The sequence below is a fragment of the Podarcis erhardii genome (assembly GCF_964252035.2).
Source record: "Podarcis erhardii genome assembly, chromosome: 7".
NCBI lineage: Eukaryota > Metazoa > Chordata > Lepidosauria > Squamata > Lacertidae > Podarcis > Podarcis erhardii.
In genome coordinates this window covers 2,949,838-2,970,813 of record NC_138511.1, presented here as the reverse complement: position 1 = coordinate 2,970,813, position 20,976 = coordinate 2,949,838, and the positions used below count along the sequence as shown (strand labels likewise).

The following is a 20,976-nucleotide window of genomic DNA, read 5'->3' as shown; positions in this document are numbered from 1 at the left end:
GCGGCCCGCCCCTCCCGCGCCGGGAGCTGAAGGGGACGCGGCGCCGGCGGGCAGTCTTGCCATGGGCCGCTTGGGGCCGCGGGGCTCCCTGGGCGCCCTGCTGGCCGCCTGCCTTCTCCTGGCCGCGGAGGAAGCAGCGGCCGGAGCGGGGAGCGGGGGAGCCAAGGACAACATCTTGCTCATCCTGACCGATGACCAGGACCGAGAGATGGGGGGCATGGTAAGGGCCGGGGTCCGCCTCTCCACGTTACTCCCAAGCACAGCAATGGCAGGTGGGATCCGAAATGCACGTCTGGCTCCGGGCTGCTCAGCTGGGGGGGGGGGGCGGCCTAGCAGGAGCAGAGTGCGTGCACGGCAAGGTGGCTTCAGTGGATCAGGGTGCCTGGCTGGTAACCAGAAGGGTGCTGGTTCGAGCCCACCCAGGGACAGTTGAGGGCAGGATTCCTGCATGGCGGGGGGGGGGGGTTGGACTAGATGACCCTCGAGACCCTTCCAGCTCCATGATTCTCTGAGGCCTCAAAGCACACCTGAGCCACAAACCAATATACATTAAAGGAATGTATATACCCGATAGTATAAAGGCTTCCTAGTCTAAAGGCAGGTAGGTAGGTGGGGTTTTTTACTGTTCTGCTGTGAAGGGATCAATAACTTTGCCAAAGTCTAAGCCAGCCAGGGCTATTTGGCTGCATGTATAGAGCAGGCCCCATGTATAGAGCAGGCCCCATTTATTTCAGGGGGGCTTTGTTGCATCCAGGTGTACATTGGACTGCCATCCCTGTGCATGCTTTACTTCGAAGTAAGTTCCTCTGAGCTGAGTTTACGCCCAAGTGACAGCACAGGATTTCCACACAGCCTTCCTTCTTGTTGGTCTGTAAGGACAAAAGGGTCCTGATCCAAGGGTCCTGTTTGCTGAGAGGGACAGACATGCGCAGCAGCCCTTCCAGCATCTTTCCTTGTGACAGCAACCCTCGGTCGTACTTCCTGGTGGAGAAGCAGGGAATTGTGGGACTGGGGTTCCAAACAGGGGCTTGGCCTTTGCTACCTGAAGGAAGGAGCAAGATGGCACCCCTCATATGGCTCCACATATGGGCGTCCAGAGGACGGGGGTGAAGTCAGACCGTTGGAGAGCGGCAGCTGCTGCTGGAGCTGCAGGGGCTGCTGTGGGAGGGACATGTCTTGTTGCATCTGGGGCAGATGCACCATGACGTCTCGTTCCTCCTCTGGTCACTCCTGTGGGCGGATGTTCAGTCTCTGGCATCTCCAGGCAGGGCAGAGAGGCAGGCGCTTTGCGTGAGAACCGGCCCTTTCCTATGTACTTTGTTAACTGACTCCAGAAACTGTGCCTTGCTGGTCCTGGCCTTGGAGAGCACCATCGCCCTGTCTGGTGACATGCAGGAAGCCAGTCATGTGACAAAGTCCCACGTGGTGGTTCTCTATGCTTCCAGATCATGCTTGGCTGCTGGAATGAGAGCAGGGTTCAGTTTGCCTTGTCTTCAAGTAGTGTGGAGTCTGAGCAAGTGAAAATCTGAAACCACCACACATTGTAACATTTACCTGGGGCTGAAGTGTAGAGCAAGTGACCATCGTCGTGTGCCATGCTTATCAGAACTGGTCCCAAAAGGGCTGCCACAGCCTCAGGCATCATTTCTCTGTGGAGGTTCCCTAGCCAGAATTGTTGCTTCCCATCGTACATTCTGGCTTCTTCTCCCACATGCATCTTGGAGATGCAGAAACAAGCCCACGCAACATGCTGCCCACTTGACGGCACCCTCATGTGCGGGAAGCGATGCAGTGGGAGGAGGGCCTTGGACCCTTAAAAGCGGAGCTTCCTTCCAGAGGTGGTTCTTTCTGACACCCCCTTCGGGACTTCAGTTTATAGTTCTCCTTAAAATGAATTACGCAAATGGTGTAACAAATGTAATTGATATGTCTGATGGCTTTTGTGTGTGACAAATATTTCCATGGATTTAGAGCAGGAAATTAAGTATCCATCTTGCAAACCTCAGGTTACCACTAACTTCTTGAACAGTTTCCCTTCATGTTTGAAAGAAATTAAATAATTCTGGGCAGCTGTAGCAGGCAGAGGCCATGTAGCATCCCCACAGCAACGCTGAGGCCGGTCCCCTCGGAAAGCTTGAACACAGATACGATGACAGACGCTGTGATAACACCTGTGTAGCTAACATAACATGTTGCTTACCCTGAGAGATGGTTCACAAAGGAGACCTGTGGGGTCTGGGGCTGATGGGAGTTGTAGCCCAACAACATCTGGAGGGCGCCAGGTTGGTGAAGGCTGATGTAAGGGAAGGCACGTTTATGACATATCTCCATCTGGCTCATTTTCTTTCACTCGCTCTTACTCTCTTCTCTTAAAATAAAAAATGTTGAAAATGGCGGAGGTCTTGACCTCTTGGTTCAAGACCTGTATTTTAGGCTACCATTATGCTACAATGGACAAAGCATGCCATTTTGCCTTTATTGATGAGGTGCAAAGGTATTTTGGGGAGTGGATGTGTATATTGAGCCAGACTCAAAGGGTTGCTTTGAAGATTAAATTGCAGAAAAAGAAAATTACCCCCAAACACTCATATGAACATTTTGTGGCAGGTGTTCCTGAAAATGATTGTAGGCTGCAGAACGTGGAAAGGAGAAGGCCATTCTGCCCTCATCCCAACCATCTTCTGTATCAGGGTTTGGGGGAACCTGCAGCCTTTTGTTTGAGTCCAACTCCTCTCCCTTGCAGCCAGCATGAGCAGCGGCAGCGATGAGGAACATGAGAGTTTGTTGGTTAGGTGATCAGCTGTGTGTTCGCAGGCTTATTTTCAGGCCTGTGGCCCAGATGTGACTGTTTTGCTCTATCTTTCAGACCCCCATGAAGAAGACAACATCCCTGATCGGTCAGTTAGGTGCCACTTTTGCCAACGCAGTAAGTATCTGGACAGTGCCACTGAGAATTGCTCTGGGAAGTTTAAACTGATTGTAATCCTAGATGCATTGGGAATAGGAAACAGCCCTGAAGCAGAGAGGGGGTGGTTTCCTCTTTCTCCCCTCTCCATGCTGTTTTTTTTATTATATATAAACTGCTAGCTTGTGTCCACTTCAGGTTTTTTCCTAAGCTAAAACACCCCAGCTGCTAGACTGGGAACAGCTGCTGGAACCACATAACACCAGTCCTGAAAGATTGAATCCCAGTACATTTCCGAGCACAATTCAAAGTGCTGATGCTGACCTTTAAATAGCCTTGGCCCTGTAGAGCTGAAGGCATGCTTGGGGCAACCCAGCCACATGGGTGGGGCACGAGAAATAAATTATTAATATTAATATTAAGCCTTTCTTGGTGGTGCCCCTGCTGAGTTTGGGGAGATGCTTGGGACAGTACCCAGATTGGGGAGGGAGGGATGCTAATTTGCAGGGCAGAGGCTGACCTCCTGAATGGACATGTCGCCCTCCAGTTTGCAGTCACTCCTCTGTGCTGTCCGAGCCGCAGCAGCATCCTGACCGGCAGATACCCTCACAACCACCTGGTGAGGAACAATTCCTTGGAGGGCAACTGCAGCAGCCCAGCCTGGCAGAAGTTTCAGGAGCCATTCACCTTCCCGGTTTACCTACAGAGGCAAGGCTACCAGACCTTCTATGCTGGCAAATATCTCAACCAGGTAAAGTCCTCTGCAGACAAATGCCACCAATGCCCAAATATTATACACAAATGATGGGTGTTCTCTGGGCATCCGCATCACCTCTCCTTGCCTTTAAAAGCCGTGTGCATGCCTTTTGCATCTGACTTGACGACTCTCCTCTATTACAGTATGGGGACCCCAAAGCAGGAGGCATTCAATATATGCCACCAGGCTGGAGCTACTGGTTAGGTCTGGTGAGTAGGTGCCCTTCTCTCCCTCTCTCCCCCCCCCTCTCTCTCCCTCCCCCCCCTCTCTCTCTCTCTCCCCACCCCTCTCCTAAGTTCACAGCAGGCTAGGTGACCCAGTGAGATCCATGGGGCCGAGTGCTGGACTTTGATGTGCAGGATCCAGATCTGACCTCTGCTCAGAACTGAAGTTTGCCAGGTGGCCTTTGCTGAGAGACAATAAGCTGCTGAATCTACATTCTTGTAGATCTCAGAGGTATCTCATACAACCATAGAGTTGGAAGGGACCCTGAGAATCATCTAGTCCAGGGGTCAGCAAACTTTTTCAGCAGGGGGTCAGTCCACTGTCCCTCAGACCTTGTGGGAGGGCTGGACTATATTTTGAAGGGGGAAAAAGAACACATTCCTTTGCCCCACAAATAACCCAGAGATGCATTTTAATTAAAAGGACACAGTCTACTGCCTAGGCTGGCTTCCATCTGTAATACTGTACCTCCTCATTGTGGGGTGGCCCAGTACCAAGATCCTGGTGTTCAGAACAGTTTCCAGAGCTGGCTCTTTGGTGACTCGATTCATCATCACTTTGTGCCTCTTTCCATAGGTGGGGAATTCCAAGTACTATAACTACACTCTTTCAGCCAATGGACACGAGGAGAAGCACGGGGAGCACTATGAAGAAGACTATCTCACAGACATCATTGTGAGTTGTCCCTCCATGTCACCTTCGTTTCTGGCTTCTCAGATCCCCCTGCGATCAAGTAGCTAGACCACTGGAAGGGCAGCCCCATTCAACAGTCAGAATGCTTTTTTTCGGTGTCATCAGTTAGTCTAAAAAGCAGTCGTATTGCATTGGCTCATTTATGTCTGTCAAGGAAAGAACTAAAGTGAGAAAGAGAACATTGAAGCTGGAAGACGGCCTGCCAAGTCTCTGACGTTCATCTCTTTCCTCCAGAAACTCCCTTCGTGGAAAGGATCTGTAGTCCTCCTTGCCTGCCTCTTTTTCTCCCACTTCTCCACTCTTGGCTTTCAGGAGAAGAGCTTTTCCAAGCAAACAAGAGGCCTCCACCTCTGCCTCTGCTTCTCTGTTGCAGCAGCCAGACACCCAAGTCAGTGACTCAGTTGATGTCTGTAATAGGTGGGGCACTGAGGCCTAGAGCAGCAGTGGGCAGCCTCAGGCTGCGAGGGGCCAAAGGCGCCCTTCTAGGCCTCTCTGGCCCAGCCTTCCTTCACATCCTCCTTGGGTGTTTTTGCCTGGCTAGAATGGGTGCTTAAATCATGACTCTCATTTGCCTGGATGGGGGGTGGAGAGGGGTTTGTGTAGAAACTAGTTGGCGGATAAAATTTATATTCATTGCCCACCACTTTTTGCCTCTGGCCCTGCCCCCCACAGGCATGTGGTTCCCCCGAAGATTGCCCAGGGAGGAAGGCAGGCATCTCTTGGAAAGCGTTTCCCCAGCCCTGATTCAGTGAAGTGGGTAGAGTGTTTTCATGTGCACTTTTGCAGGACAAGCAAAACAGTTTCCCTGCTGTTGGTTGCAAGTCAGGAAAACACACCCATCTACCAGCACCTGAAAACTCAGCACGATAGAGAGAGAAAGATTGTCTATGACTGCACGAGAAACTGGCACTTTAGAATCCCATGCTTACTTTGAAAGTTAACTCCATCAAAATCCTTAGGACAGGGTGGATCTTGTTGGCCACGGACTGTGCTGGCTGAGCTGATGACAGCTGGAGTCCGCACAACATCTGGAGGGCCACAGTTTCCACATTCGTGAAAATGGGACTTCAGAGGAAAGACATGGGAAATACGCTATCTATTTCTCTTTCAAAACCCTTAACCTGTGGAGCAAGGTACAGTCGTACTTGGAAGTCAAATGGAATCTGTTCTGAAAGTCCGTTTGACTTCCTAAACATTTGGGAAGCAAAGCGCAGCTTCTGATTGGCTGCAGGATGTTCGGCTTCCAAAAATAGTTCACAAACTGGAACACTCACTTCCGGGTTTGCGGCATTCGGGAGCCAAAATGTTCAAGAACTAAGCTGTTTGAAAACCAAGGTACAGCTGTATTTTACCCCTTCCATGCCTCCCTAGGATTCCCTCCCATGGCACCACGGCTTGAGCCATTCGTCTCTTTCTCTGTCCTTCCCCACCCCTTCCCTGCTGCAGACCAACCGGAGCCTCCAATTCCTGGAGAAGCTTTCCCACCCTCCTTTTCTCATGGTTCTGGCTCCACCTGCTGCACACGCCCCCTGGACGGCCGCCCCCCACTACAAGTCGGCATACAGCAGCATCAAAGCGCCACGCAATGGAAGCTTCAACGTCCACGGAAAGGTGAGTTCAAAGGCCTTGATGTGGGCAGCGGGCTTGAAGGGCTCATGGGCAGCTCCATAGGCTTCTCTCTCTCTCTGCTTCTCTCAGGGCAAGATGCTTCTCAGGTAGCCCTATGGTGGCAGCTGGGAACAGGGAGGTCACTTAAACAGGAACACCAGGATCTAATGGTGGGCATCTTGCCAGGCTCTTCTGCCTTGGAAGATGCCTTCTTAAGTGGCAAGTTGCTGCCACTGCTGGAGTCATAATCAGTACACAGCAGAGGACAAGCGAGGAAGCAGGAGCTTTCATTCCGTGGTCCCAGAGAACTGCAAGGACAATAATAATCAAAGAATTGTGGCACTTATGTGCGTTTCTTACTGTATTTTGTTTTTTAAGAAGTAAATCAGAATTTTAAAATGGCAAGTGTTAAATACACGGGGGAGGGGGAAGAGCACAAGGGTGACTGTGTCATCAGGTCCAAGTCTTTTCTCCAAATATTTGCCATCTGGATTCTGTTGATAAAGCCTCCACAATCTTCTTCCCTTTATAGGACAAGCACTGGTTGATAAGGCAAGCAAAGACTCCCATGTCAAACACATCCATTGAGTTCCTGGACAACGTCTACAGGGAACGGTAAGAAAGGGTCTAAAACGCCACTCGTAGGAGCTGGGGGAAACCACTTCTCTGTAGAAGCTTGAAAGGAGTGAGGCCATGGGGGGGAGGAGAGACATTTGTGGGGGCTTTTATCCAAAGTCACTGGGAGACCCTGACGGAGACAGACGTCTGAGAGGCAGTGAGACTCAGGTGTTGTGCATCTTCCCTCAACCTGACATCCTTCAGATGCTTTGGACTACAACTCCCACCAACCATTGCTGGTGTAGATGTGATGTGAGATGTGATGTATAGTGAAGCTGTGAAGTGAGAAGCACCTGGTCAAAGAGTAATGGGCACAATTCCACGTTGCCTAACTGTAGTATTGAGTCTTCAGGAATGGGAAATGTGTGGGCTGAACTCCATCTGGCGGGCAGGAGGCCCCTGACGCACGCCCCACAGCTCCAGGACCCATTGAACTAGAGCCAACGCCCTCCCAGGCCCCCTTCCCCTGGGCCTGATCAACTGAGTGCCTCCCAAAGCGGTTCAGGGAGTGCACTAAGCGGGAGGCATGGAGCCCAGGAGAAGGGTCCTCCTTCAGACAGGGTTGGCCCTTTAAGGCCTGCCCAATTGGACCTCCTTTCTGGGCATCTTCATGGAACCAGAACAGGACAGTCCCTTTCAGGACCCTGGCTGCAAACTTTCCAGAAGCATCTGCCTAGCTGCTGTTGGAAAGTGAACATTGGACTATGGACCCTTGGTCTGACCCAGCAAGACTCTTTGAAGATTGCCTGTTTGTGCAGGGTCAACAGTAGAGGCACAGACTCTTCCCTCATACACTGAGTGGCTTCCCTGCTGCTTCAATAATGGAGTTTATTGTGATAGCTTGATCTGTTGCACCAAAATGTTGTTGAACTACAACTCCCATCATCCTGTTTCTGGCTGAGACTGATGGAAGTCGTAGTCCACAACATCTGGAGGGTACCACATTGCTACCTCTGCAATATATAGTATGTCCTCGTATTCTTGCAGGTGGCAGACTCTGTTGTCTGTGGATGACATGGTGGAGAAGATTTTTGAAAAATTGAAGTCCCTTCACCTGTTGGACAGCACATACGTGTTCTATACTTCAGATCATGGTTACCACACAGGTGAGTTGAGGCCTGTTTTTGCCACAGAACCTTTGGGGGGGGACCTGTGGGGTGGTGGGGGAATAGCTCCAATGTCTCTTTCAGTGGCAAACTGGTGGGATGTGTAGGGATGAATCAGGCCAAGGTTGCAAACAGGATGGCTGATGGCAATGGGCTGTCTGTGGAGCTGCCCTTGAAGACCACTTGGGAACTTTCCTTGGTCCAAAATGCAGTGGCCAGATTGCTGACTGGAGTTGCTTTTAGAACTCATGTAACCCCTGTTTCTAAAACAGCTGCATTGGCTGGCGGTTTGTTTGTGGGCCCAATTCAAGGTGCTCACATTAATGTTTAAAGCCCTAAACTTTGAAAAGACAGCCTCCTTCCTTGAAGAACATCTGGAATACTAACATCAGCAGGGGGTGGCACCCTCTTGGCCATTCCACCACCCTCAGCAGCTGGGCGAGGGAGGCCTGGGAGAGAGAGTTCCCAGGCAGCCCTAAGGCTCTGTGCATCTTCCTCCTCCTCCTCCTCCTCGCAGAGCTGGGCCTGGCAACTTAGCTACCGTCTTTGGAAAATGCCTAAAGCAAACCTCTTTACCTTGCCCTCAGGGAAGGACCCACCCTAATTTCGTGACTGTCAGCTGTTTTAAGCTTGATACATTGATATTCACACCTTTTTCTTCATATCTCTGTAAATGTTTAGTGGTTTACTTAGAAAAAGGAAACTGTAAATGCAGGGAAGGGTGATTTCATGAGGGGGGCCTCAAAGGCCCTGAGGGGGCCAGAGCCCTGGTGGCAGCAAGAACGGACCCTTGACCTCTGGGGCTGAATGAGCAGTCAGAGGGGAGCGTGTTTCATTCCCAATGTGGGTTTGTGCCCCGAGTGCCACCCCCACTGAGAGCTCATGGGGGGCTAATGGCTAAGACTGGTCTTGGCCAGCCTGGTGCCCTCCTGATGGCTGGGGCTGATGGGAGTTGCAGTCCAAAGCAGGTTGTCAAAAGCTGATTAAAAGTGTTGGACTAGGAATGTGGACACCTGGGTTCAAATCCTCACTTAGCCAGTGACCTTGGGACGGTTGTACTCTCTCAGCCTAACCTGCCTCACAGGGTGAAGCACTTGAGCTTTTTGAAGGAAATGTGGGGTGCAAATGTAAGAAATAAATAAATAGGTCCTGCTTTTTCTGGGGGGGAACTCCAGTCAGGACTTGTTTTTGCCTCCCCAGGTCAGTTTTCATTGCCCATTGACAAGAGGCAGCTTTATGAGTTTGACATCCGGGTGCCGCTGCTGGTGCGAGGTCCAGGCGTCAAGCCAAATCAGACTCACCTGGTGGGTGTCTTTCTTTCTTTTCCCCGACTCAAGTGTTTGAGCTGAAGGAGTCCTAACTCAAGTGCTGCTTTCCTTGCAGAAAATCCCAGGTTCTGCCCTGACTATCTCCAGTTAAAAAGATCTCAGGTTGCTGAAGGGGAAAGATTTCTGCCCGAAGCCTCTAGGGACCCTCAATATTAGGCTGTGGCAAAGCCATATCTTCATAAGCTCAGAGCATCTGCCTTGTATGCAAATGTCTCAAGTTAGATCCCTGGCTTGCCACGGTAGGGCTGGGAGAAGACCCCTCCTGAGGTCTGGGAAAGCTTCTGCCAGGCAGCGTAAAAAGCAATGCTGAACTGTATGGGCCGAGGGCCTGAGCTGGTAGAAGGCCGCTTCCTGGGTGAGAGTAAAGGAGTCCCCTAATTTTTCAGCCAGGCCTATTTGCTGGATGGTCATTGCACTCAAAGCCTGAATCTCTGTCCCTGTGGACATTTTGTGGAGTTGGGAACTATAGTCAGTGAACTCACTTCGAAACATGTAGAATTCTAACATTTCCAGAAAAAAGCTGAGTTAGAACCTTCCTTCCTGACATACTACTTTTCTACTGTCAGGAGTTTGATTTTTTTAACATCTTTTTATTTTTCAAATTGTAACAACAAAAACAGCCTATTAGATAAAATGAATCATTCTGGTGAATGCACAGGCATGTCTCCCATTTGACAATAAATGTCCAGCGTATAATTCCAAGTGGCCTTGTCACATACTGTGCAGTCAGGAGGTTTTGATTCTTGTGTCGATCTCTGTGTCTTCTTCTTTCAACTACTATATGTTTTGGGAAACTGTCTGTTGCTATGCATTTGGAAACCTCTTAACCAAATTTTACATGATAGTTCCTGAAGCCAACAATGTGGTTTTTGTCTGAATAAAGTTGGGTGTCATTTTGAAATGAGATGGTGGGCTGAACCTTCCAAAAGGGCACTTTTTAGTTTCTTGGCATTCCTAGGCTACTACGAAGAAATAATTGCCTTGAAATGGATAGCTGGGTGGCTTCTGTAACTCTGTCCCATATTGTCTTCCTCTCAGGAACCTGTCCTCAACATCGATCTGGGACCCACCTTCCTAGATATCGCAGGTATCGATGCATCTCAGACCTCCATGGACGGACAGTCTTTCTTGCCTCTGTTGGTAATAATTTGCCCAGAACCTTCTAGAATAAACAGGGGAATTTTGTGTGTGTGTGTTGAATAAATGAGTTCTCTGGAGTCCTGTAGACAAGCAAATTTTCAAACTTTACACGGTATTCTTTCTGCCAAAGGATCATTTGCTCAGAACTCTTGTCATGTAAGTCCTGAAGGAAACTCTGCTATGTACAACGATGTGGCTGGAAATAACTCCACACCTTCAGTTTCTGTGCATCATTGGAAGCAAAAGACTCTCAAGCTCCCTTTGCTTGCCTTGAGAGTCTTGTTGTGTACAAGGAGCTGTGGGACCCGTCTACCGGTTCTGCTCCTGAGACTTCCCTGGCCTCTTCCCTGACAGCTGCATGTTGAGGGTGGATATCTGCAATATGTCCCAGCTGGGGCTGATGAGAGTTGGAGTTCAAAATCCCCAGAGGACCCCAGGCTGGCCTAGGTGAAGCCTGCACATCTGCATAGAAGCAGCCCTGTTTGAATGGGATTCTGGGCTCTGAGGGGGAAGTGTGGGCTGTCATATGCATTTGATGTCCATGAGCAATAGATGCAGCGTAGGAAGTGCATTTTGAAGCATATGGCAGAAACAACGAACTGTGCTTTAAGATTTGTGGTATGCATGACACTTTGGAAGTGGGACTAGATTGCTGCTGGTGGGCCCCTGGCTGCTGCTCCCTTAGCTGGCTGGTGCCTTTGTCTGTCCTTCCTGCTGCTGCTGTGGGACTTCTGCAGACCCCTTGGAGCTCCCACGCAAACTCTAGAGCTGGAATGGGGAGTGGCGGCCCTTCAGCTGTTGCTGGACTACAACTCCCATCAGCTCCCATTGTCCCTTGACCCTGCTGTCTGGGGATGATGAGAGTGGGAGTCCCTACAACTGGAAGGTCACAGGTACCCTATCCCTGCTCCAGAGCACACCTTCACCTGTGGCTGTATTCTTGACATGCAACAGTAGAGGGGACAGGCTGCCATTTCAGGGCATTTGCTCTGGATGTCTAGATTGGGCCTGTCAGAGAGCCTGTCAGGGATGCGGTCTTGAGAGTTTTTATTTTTATTTGTAACAGCGGGTGATGCTTTCTGAAATGTGTTTCCTTGGCTCCAGGTGAATGAGACACACAAGAGCAGGTGGCGGTCGGATTTCCTGGTGGAATACACTGGTGAAGGCCAAACTCACCGAGACCCCCACTGCCCTGCCTTGGGGCCAGGCGTGTCGGTGAGTGCTTGCTCTGGAGGCACAGAGATGCCTAGAGCACTCTGCATTTCTTACAAATGTCCAAATCTTCTGCTACAAGAGAAACTGGATCCTGCAGACTGCCTAGAAATTATACACAGGATGCAAAGTGGCATAAAACTGCTGATTGTGTCTGGAGGGGAGGATTTCACCCCAAAAATTTACTTGATTTGACCATGGGGTACTCAGTGTGGTTCCCCTTGGTGCCTCCCAATGATTACAGTTTTTTAAAAAACAAGGTGCTGCCCCCCTTCTTGCCCTGCTTTCCCATTCTCCTTTCCTCCTGACCAGGCCCCCTCCTTTTACACCTCCTCCACAGCTTGCCCCACCTCCTTTTAAAGGAGGTGGGATTTAACAGAGCAGGAGAGCCTACTTCCAAGTAGACATGTTTACACAGCACCTCTTCCCTTCCCCTCGTGCCACATGCTCTACTTCCTCATTCACCTGCCTGCTTGCAGCTTGTCATGCTGCAGGTGGCAGCGTGATGACAGTCTTATGTTTTGATGTATACAGGAAGAAATAAGGTTTTTGTGGAGGCAGAAATTGTCTGGGTTTTTTTTTTTTGTTGTTGTTCTCTCTCTCTCTTTTAGTTATTGCTTTCTGTTCTCCACCCCAGATTTAGAGTGTTGGACTAGACCCGGGTTCAAATCCCCAGTCTGCCCTGGCACTTACCAGGTCACCTTAAACTAGCCACTCTCCCACAGGGTTGGTTTTAGATGGAGGAAGGGCATCAAGAGAGGGATGCCTTGTGCAGCAGAGGAAGAGGTCCTGCTCTGCCGCTCCCCCAGAGGTGGTGCTAAAGGGTGTGCGGGCTTCCGCCTCTGCAGTAGGAAGTTTTGCCCTGAGGCTTGCTGGGCTTGAAATTTGCCTATGCAAAGGGGGTTTGCTCACCTTAGTTTACATAAAGTCTGCTTCAGCCTCAATCCCCCTGCCCACAGCCCTGAGGGAAACCAACGCTCTTCTCCTCATTCCTGCTCTTATCTTGCAGTCCACATTCCCAGCTCCCACCTCATCTCCCACTTAGAGTTTCCACTTGCTTAGCACAGGTTGGAATTATGCCTTTTGCCCATCACATTGGGGTTGTGCTCAGATTAGACCCTTTGAAATTAGTGGCCCTAAATTAGGCATGTCCATTGATTTCAGTGGGTTGGAGACACCCCCACGAGTCTGGAGCAGAAGTGCCTCCAAACCTGCTTTCAAAGGGTTGAAAGAGATGGGGGAAGGGCTGGAAGTTGTCTTCTTTGGAAACCCAGGGACCTGCACAGTGTTGCAGTACAGCATGCTTCAGCCAGCCATGCCCTCTTCAGGAGACTCCATTCCATCCCCTCCTCCTATGGAATGCTCAGCACGGCCACTGAGCACACTCAGCCCTCATTAGGCCTGTTTGGAAAAGGGCAGGCTACCTTCTCAGGCCCCCTCCCCACAAAAAAGTGGGCAAGGGGCATAGCTCAGTGATAGGGACTTCTGCTGTGTGGATAAAAGGCCCCAAGTTTGATCCCTGGCCTCTTGGAGAGCTGCTCCCAGTCCATGTAGACAGTCCTGAAGCAGATGGACCAGTGGTCTCCCTTGGTATCAGGATGCTTCTGGATATTTCTGCCACCCTTGTCTCCCTCCTGTTCCTCAGGGGCCCTGTGGGCACTCGTCAGCTGAGTTTGTTGTTGGAGGGAATGTTGCAGTCTTGGGTAGGTGTTAGATTTGAATAAAGCCTCTCTCCCCCTCTCTCCCTTTGGCAGCAATGCTTCCCTGACTGTGTGTGCGAGGATGCCTTCAACAACACGTATGCCTGTGTGCGCACACTAAGCCCCATCAACCTGCAGTACTGTGAGTTTGCGGATGCCCAGGTGAGCACTGTCTGCCCCTCTTGTCCTGACCGAGGCCCAGAGCGAGGGCCACACCCTTTCCCTGTTGATGGTCAGCAGTGGCCTCCAAGGGATGTTGCCACACAGCAGCCGTTTTCAGAACTTCCCAGCCTCTTCATGCAGACGCCATTCACTGGAGCCATAGCAGAGGAGTCTGGTGCATATTCTGGGGTGCACGTTTAATCACAGAAGGGTGTGCCCAGGACCAGCTAGCCCTCACTCTTGGCCTGGGTCAGGCTTAGGTTTAAAATATTCTGTTGAATTTAATTTGTTTCCAGCCTTTCATAACAAGTTCCCAGGGTGGGGTGCATACATTCAGTAGAACATATGAAATACAATTAAAGCACCGCTTAAAACCATAATTGAAACTCAACAATCATTACTGTGCGGAAGTGGCAAGGGGAACAAGCTGATCTAAAATAGCTCCCCAAAGCCTGGGAGAAGAGTTGTCTCCCCCCTAAGGGACACAAAGAGTCCAACACTGGTGCCAGATGTACTTCTAAGGGGAGGGAGTTCCGTAACCGGAGACTCACTTCTGATAGCACCTGCCATCGCCACCGGCAGGGCCTCCTCTTCTGATCATAACATTCAGGCTGGTCTGTTCCGTACAAGGCACTTCTTCAGGTATTTCGAACCCAGGTCATTTAAGGCTTTCTACATTAACATAACCAGCTTACATTTGGACCAGAAGCAAACTGGCAACCAGTGCAGGTCTTTTAGGACAGGAATAGTAGGTGTCCTTCTGACTGGATGCTGATCTATTGCAGCAGTTGCAGCTTCTGAACTGTCTTCAAGGGCAGCCCCACATATGTAGAAGAAGTTGTTGAGGATTTTGTCTTCTTTCCTTTTGCAAATTGTGACTTCTGCCCCTCCCCTTGGGGGGAACTCTCTTTCTCCCTGTCTTTTCTCTTGCAGAATTTTGTAGAAGTCTATAACCTGACTTCAGACCCACACCAGCTCTTCAACGTGGTGAAAACTGTGGACCCTTCACAGCTGGAGCAGATGAATCAGAGGCTGATCAAGCTGCAGGCCTGCTCTGGGGTCACCTGCCGCTCCTGAGGGAGCAGCAGCACAGCTCTTGCTGTGGGTCTGTGCCGAGGGGAACACGGAGCCCACTCTGGGTCTCTCCTTTCTCTCTCTCTCTCTCTCTCTCTCTCTCTCTCTCTCTCTCTCTCTCTCTCTCCATTTACTGGCCTCCCCTCTTTTCTCTGCTCTTAAGCCAAAGTTGATGCTGATTTTTTCCTTTCTGGATCCTTTCCTGGAGGGTGTGGTTGGCAGAAGAGAGGGAGAGAGGGATGGGGGGTGAAAGTGCCTGTGCCACATTTCCCCATCAAAATGCTCCAATATCCCATCCTGCCTCTTGCTGCTCACCTACACCTTGCCTTTGCCACCAGACTTGGCACCTGGCAGGTCGGATTTCACCACTGGGGGGGGCAGGGCTGATACCTAGACTGTCAGTTGCTGACCAGCAGCCCCACTCTCAGGGGTTCCCCATGGCCAGCTGGTGAAAGATTGCTCCCCCTCCTCTCCCCGGCCTTGTTGGGGGTGTATGGGATCCCGCCTTTAATCACGAATCAGTATTGCAGATTCTTCCCTGCAGCGCCTTCTTTCCCCCCAGAGATCTGGAGGTGCTGCCTGTCCTTTTGTGATTGTCATGTGCCTTGTAACTCCTCCGCTTGGAGAAGTTCTGATTCTGATCAACTCCTGCAGCAGCTCGGGCAGTTGCTGTGTTGTCTCGCCTGTGCCTCTCTGCCTTAAGTGCTGTGAAAAGAAATAGAATGGAATAAAGGACTTGTTTGTTAGAAAAACTGATCTGGACTTTGCATGGACTGTGATGGCTGCTGCTCTATATGTGGAGAGACAGGAGCCGGAGCTCAAGAGCCACACAAAGACCTGCTTTCCTACAGTAAATGTCATTTCCCGCGGTTGTGCTGGTTTAAAAAATCCACGGTGTCAGCTGCAAGTACTGACTGACTTCTGAGAAGAGAGCCATGTACCCAACAGTGTTTGGGGAACCTATAACATTCATCCTGGGCTGGAACCCCATCCCCTTCCGTAAGGGGAGGTATCGGTGCCATTGTTGCATCATCAGCTTTACACCAATCCCAAACCACATCTCAACCCTATTTGCATGTTTCATAACCAACATACCTGACACTAAGGGAAGGAGGCAGAATTTGGGGCAGGAGGGATGTTCTCTCCAAGGCTTGGGGAATTTTGCTCACTCTTTAAGGACTTCCTTATCTCCCCATCACTGTCATATTTCTAATCCTAGAAGACCTTGACTCCCCCCCCCCCTTGGTAGCCTCTGGCAATGGTGTGCATTTGCAAGCCAGATCCTGAGACCTTGGAGTGCAAATGAAAGGTTTTTATTGGGCCCCAATGCATGCCCATGGACTGGGCTTAGCCAGCTGGACCCATCTACCAAAGCAGGGTTAGAGAGCCAGTCTCTGGGGCCTCCCATTAGCCCCTTGCCCTGTTCTTCCACAAGCAGGTTTTAGGCTTGGGAGGAAAGCCTTTTCTTGGAGCCAAGAGAGAACTTTTTCCAAGCCAAATTGCGGTGCAGGTAGGGGCATTTACCTCTGTGCTTCATGGAGAGCTATACCTGAAAACTGTTAACAAACGGATTTCTTCCTTTGATTTTGTATCCCACCCATAGTTAGGACTGCAAAAGCATTAAGAAACCCAAATCCTGAAAATCATTCTGTCTTGTAGCAGGGGTGGGGAACCAGCTTCTGTCTGAGAAGGACATTTCCTTCTGGACCATCTTCCAGGGCCACATGTCCACAGTGGTGGGCTGGGCCTGAGACACAAAGAGGCCAGAGCAAGGAATAGAAATGTTACCTCTGTACAGGCTCCATGCGCAGTCTCTCTAACGCCCCCCCCCCCCATCTCAGCAGAAGTAAGGATCAGGGTCCAAGGACACGTTCCAGGCGGGCGGAAACACTCCGGGAGAGCAAGAAGCAGCGCTAGGGAGAAGCGTGTTCTCGAATGAGCCCTGAGGGTCAGATGAGAGAGGTCTGGTCCCTGAGCCTGAGTCTCTCCGTAATCTCATTTCTGGTGTGCCATCATTGCACAGAGCTGGAAGCAAAAAATGTTCCTGAAAGAACTGAAATCATTATTATGGATGAAATTTATGAGTTGCCTTTTTTTAAACCAAAAGTTTTGCAAAGCAATTTACAACAATGATTAAATAGCATTTATGTTAAAACTATAAAACAAAACAGAAAAATCTTTCAAATGTATTTTTAAAAGGCAGAATTAAAGCATCCCATCCACTAAAAGAGGCCATAGATCATTAAAAGCCAAAGTCCTGGCAGAAGAGAAATGATTATATGGTCGGATAATTTGTTAGGTTGAAATTGTTTAATAAAAATATTTTTTTAAAAAGAAATGCTTTTGCCTGGTGCATATGGATGTGTAATTATGAGTTGATTGATAGAATTTATGTCCCTCTGTTCTACAAATATGTACTCAAAGTAGCTTTCAGAGTCCTAAAAGCAATACACAATAATGTGCCACATTAAAATATCACGATATATTTAAAAGCAGTGATACAAATTTCTATAGGGGCATTTCATGTTTCTTCATTCACTCACGTTTTCATCAAGTTGTTGCCCTGTGTCTTCCCCATTCTGCTTCCATTTCTCCTGCTTGCTTGGAAAGGCTAGAAGAGCAAGGCAGCTTCTCTCAGCTGTGAGTGACCTCAGTGCTGCGACTCCTCTTGTCTTGGCTTTGACGTGTGACAGATCAGGATGGTCCATCTATAGCCACTTGCCATACCATCACAAATACTTTTCTGGTTGGTGCCATTATAACACACACACACTTTTTAAAATCAACACTTTCATTAGCACACAAAAATGGTTATTGAAAATGTAAAATTTGTGCAATTGCACTAAAATGAAAGAGCACTGTAATCCTATTTTTAAATATATGTATTTTAAACCCGTTGCACACCTCTGCCTTTATATTTATCATTCTAGTGATGGGGGTGTTTCAAATTTACTCTTAACATGCTAATTAACTTTTTTAAAAATTCTAGTCCTGAAGACTAATTGGGAAATAACATTTAAATAAGCATAAATTAGTACAGAAGGCTGATTCAAACATTATTTTTAAAGGTTGGTTCAGTGGTAGAGTCTCCTTACTTCAATCCTCAACATCTCGGGTAAGGCTGGGAAGATCCCACTTGGAGCGCACCTTGGGGCTCTTTGGTAGTGGGCGCCCTGAGCAAGGCCACAATTTGGCGCCCCCAAATGGATCTTCTCAGGGATCTTCTCAACTGTGCACCCCCTTGGCTTGGCGCCCTGTATGGGGGAACCTCCCACACCGCCCTCAATCTATTGGTGTTGCCAATACCAATGGTCAGCTTAGGTATAAGGCAGCTGCTCTCTGTGGGATCATCCCCACTCTTTTTCTCCCGAAATCTCTTCCATTTGTCCTGTCAGGTTCCCTGGAAAACCCACTGAATCGGAACAATTGTCAGTTTGCAGATATGGCAGCCCTTCAGGTATTTGAAGATGGCTCTCATATCTCCTCTCAATCTTCTCTTCTTCAGGCTAAATATACCCACCTCCTTCAACCATTTCTCATGAGAATTGGTTTCCAGACCCTTGATTATCTTGGTCACCTTCCTCTACACACCTTCCAGCTTGTCAACATCCTTCTTAAATTGTGATGCCCAGAATTGGACCCAGTATTCTAGATGTGGTCTGACCAAGGAAGAATAGAGCTTGCAGGGCAGCAGCTGAAGAAGGAGCAAAACGGGTTTTCTCGTGTATGTGTGTTTCTTTGTGGCTGATTAGCTGCTCTCCCTGTGCAAAGGTCAGAGGGGACAGGGTTTCTGTTGAGGCAGGTGATTAGCTGTGGGAGGAGCTTATCAGAGCTTGCAGGGCAGCGGCGCACACCTAGCGGCGCGCGCAGTTTGATCCATCTTTTAGATTTAGGGGAGCTAGTCTCAAACGTTTGTTGGGGGAGACCTAGGGGTTTTTGGGGGGGAGTTATTTGTCCTGTCTGCACGCTTCTTATGATGGAGGACCGCTGTAGCCACCCCCAATGACACGTTCTCAAGATGGAGAGTGAGGGAACAGCCGCAGTCGCCTGCGGTTCCTGCGCAGTGTTTGCCATCTTGCCAAAGGTTGCAGGCAGCTTTACCTGCAGCAATTGCATGTTGATTGCCCTCTTAAAAGACAAAGTCCAGCAACTGGAGGAACGTGTAGCTACGCTCCAAGGAATTAGAGAGCTGGAGCTCCCCTGAGAAGGAGGCTAGTTCACCAACACAGGAGCCAGATATATGGAGAAACGTGACTCAAAGCCCAGGGTTCGCTCTGATTGTTTAGAAATACACAATCACTTTGAGGTCCTCTGCCCTAGCATGGAAGACGAAGAGCAGACTCCATTTGAGGATCTCTCCCTCATTACAGTCGATCAGGTATATGAAGACGAGCAGCAAAGTCAGTCCTCAGGGAATGTGCAGGCGACCTTGGAACGGACAGCTCACGGAAGAACCCTGACCAAACCTAAGAGGAGGCGTGTAGTGGTGATAGGGGATTCCCTACTGAGGGGAACAGAAGCAGTGATCTGTGGGCCTGACAAGATGTCTCGGGAAGTGTGCTGTCTCCCCGGGGCTAAGATCCAAGATGTAACTGAACTACTGCAAGGAATCATAAAACCCACTGACAAATACCCCTTCCTCTTGGTTCATGTGGGAACCAATGACACTGCAAGCAATAGCCTCCAGAAGATCAAAAGAGACTATGAGGCTCTGGGCAGGAAATTGAAGCAATTAAATGCACAAATTGTCATCTCATCTGTCCTCCCAGTTGAACGACGTGGCCCAGGGAGAGAGGGAAAAATAGTGGAAGTGAACAGCTGGCTTCGCAAATGGTATAAACAGGAACGGTTTGGATTCTTAGATCACGGACTGCAGTTTCTTGAAGATGGACTTCTGGCAAGCGATGGGCTGCACCTCACAACGGTTGGGAGGAATGTTTTTGCCAAAAATCTCAGGAACCTCATCAGGAGGGCTTTAAACTGACTACTGTGGGGGAGGGAGACCGTGCTCCTGAAGGTAGGAGTCTATCAATTGATGAAGATGATCATCCAAATGTCATAGACCAAATGGAGCAAACAGCACGCAGACCTAGTGGTGGGAGGAAAAATCCTTAAATAAGAGACACGGGGGAATGATTAATGGACTTCAATGTCTGTACACTAATGCGCAAAGCATGGGAAATAAACAAGATGAGCTTGAGCTCTTGGTACAGCAAACTAAATATGACATAACAGGCATCACTGAAACCTGGTGGGATAAGTCCCACGACTGGAATGTAATAATGGAGGGATACAATCTATTTCAGAGAAACAGACCAGACAAGAAAGGAGGAGGAGTGGCGTTATATGTCAGGGATGTGTATACCTGTGAAGAGATCCAAGATTTAGAACCTCAAAGCCAAAGTGAGAGCATTTGGGTCAAAATTAAGGGAGAGAAGAATAACAGGGACCTCATTGTGGGAGTTTACTATAGATCCCCAAGCCAAACGGAGGACATAGATGATGCCTTCCTGGAACAGATGGCCAAGCATGCAAAAGGAAGGGAGATAGTAGTAATGGGGGACTTCAATTACCCAGATATTTGCTGGATGTCAAACTCAGCCAAGAGCATAAGGTTAAACAGATTCCTCACTGGCCTTGCAGACAACTTCGTTGTCCAGAAAGTGGGAGAAGCAACAAGAGGAACAGCCATTTTAGATCTGGTCCTAACCAATGTTGATGACCTGGTTAGTGGGGTAGAAGTGGAAGGATCATTAGGCACGAGTGATCATGCTCTTCTGAAGTTTACTATACAGCGGAAAGGAGCAGCCAAGCATACTAGGACTCAATTTCTTGACTTTAAGAAAGCCGACTTCATAAAACTTAGGGAAGTGCTGGGTGAGATCCCATGGACTGTAATACTAAAAGGAAAGGGAGTTCATGACAGCTGGGAGTTTGTTAAGAGGGAGATAGTAAAAGCACAACTTCAGGCAATACCAATGAGACGGAAACATGGAAGGTGCCTAAAGAAGCCAGGGTGGCTATCTAAAGAACTTTTAACTGAGTTAAGATTAAAAAAGGATGTGTACAAAAAATGGAAAAGGGGGGAAACCACCAAAGAGGAATTCAAACAAATAGCCAGCACGTGTAGACACAAAGTCAGAAAAGCTAAAGCACAGAATGAACTCAGGCTTGCTAGAGAGGTTAAAAGCAACAAAAAAGGCTTTTATGGGTATGTTCGTAGCAAAAGGAAGAAGAAAGAAACAGTGGGGTCACTCAGAGGAGAAGATGGTGAAATGCAAACAGGGGACACAGAAAGGGCTGAACTCCTCAATGCCTTATTTGCCTCAGTCTTCTCCGATAAAGAAAACAATGCCCGACCTGAAGAATTTGGAGCAAATGATTCAGCAGAGGAAACACAGCCCAGAATAACTAAGGAGATAGTACAAGAATACTTGGCTAGTCTAGA

The 20,976-nt window shown here is 49.1% G+C and overlaps 1 protein-coding gene across 1 annotated transcript; it reads left to right on the top strand.

Moving 5' to 3' along the window:
- Positions 1-43: 43 nt before the first annotated feature.
- On the top strand, positions 44-14,531 carry LOC309346361 (N-acetylglucosamine-6-sulfatase-like; the record flags this gene model as incomplete). The annotated part of the gene is made up of 13 exons (XM_081870030.1): positions 44-220; positions 2,867-2,926; positions 3,453-3,656; positions 3,806-3,871; positions 4,464-4,562; positions 6,027-6,191; positions 6,721-6,803; positions 7,794-7,912; positions 9,113-9,216; positions 10,279-10,380; positions 11,485-11,595; positions 13,347-13,454; positions 14,388-14,531. Exons 1-13 carry the CDS (start codon positions 62-64, stop codon positions 14,529-14,531), a joined length of 1,524 nt encoding a protein of 507 aa, XP_081726156.1. The 5' UTR covers positions 44-61.
- Between the last annotated feature and the right edge of the window lie 6,445 nt (positions 14,532-20,976).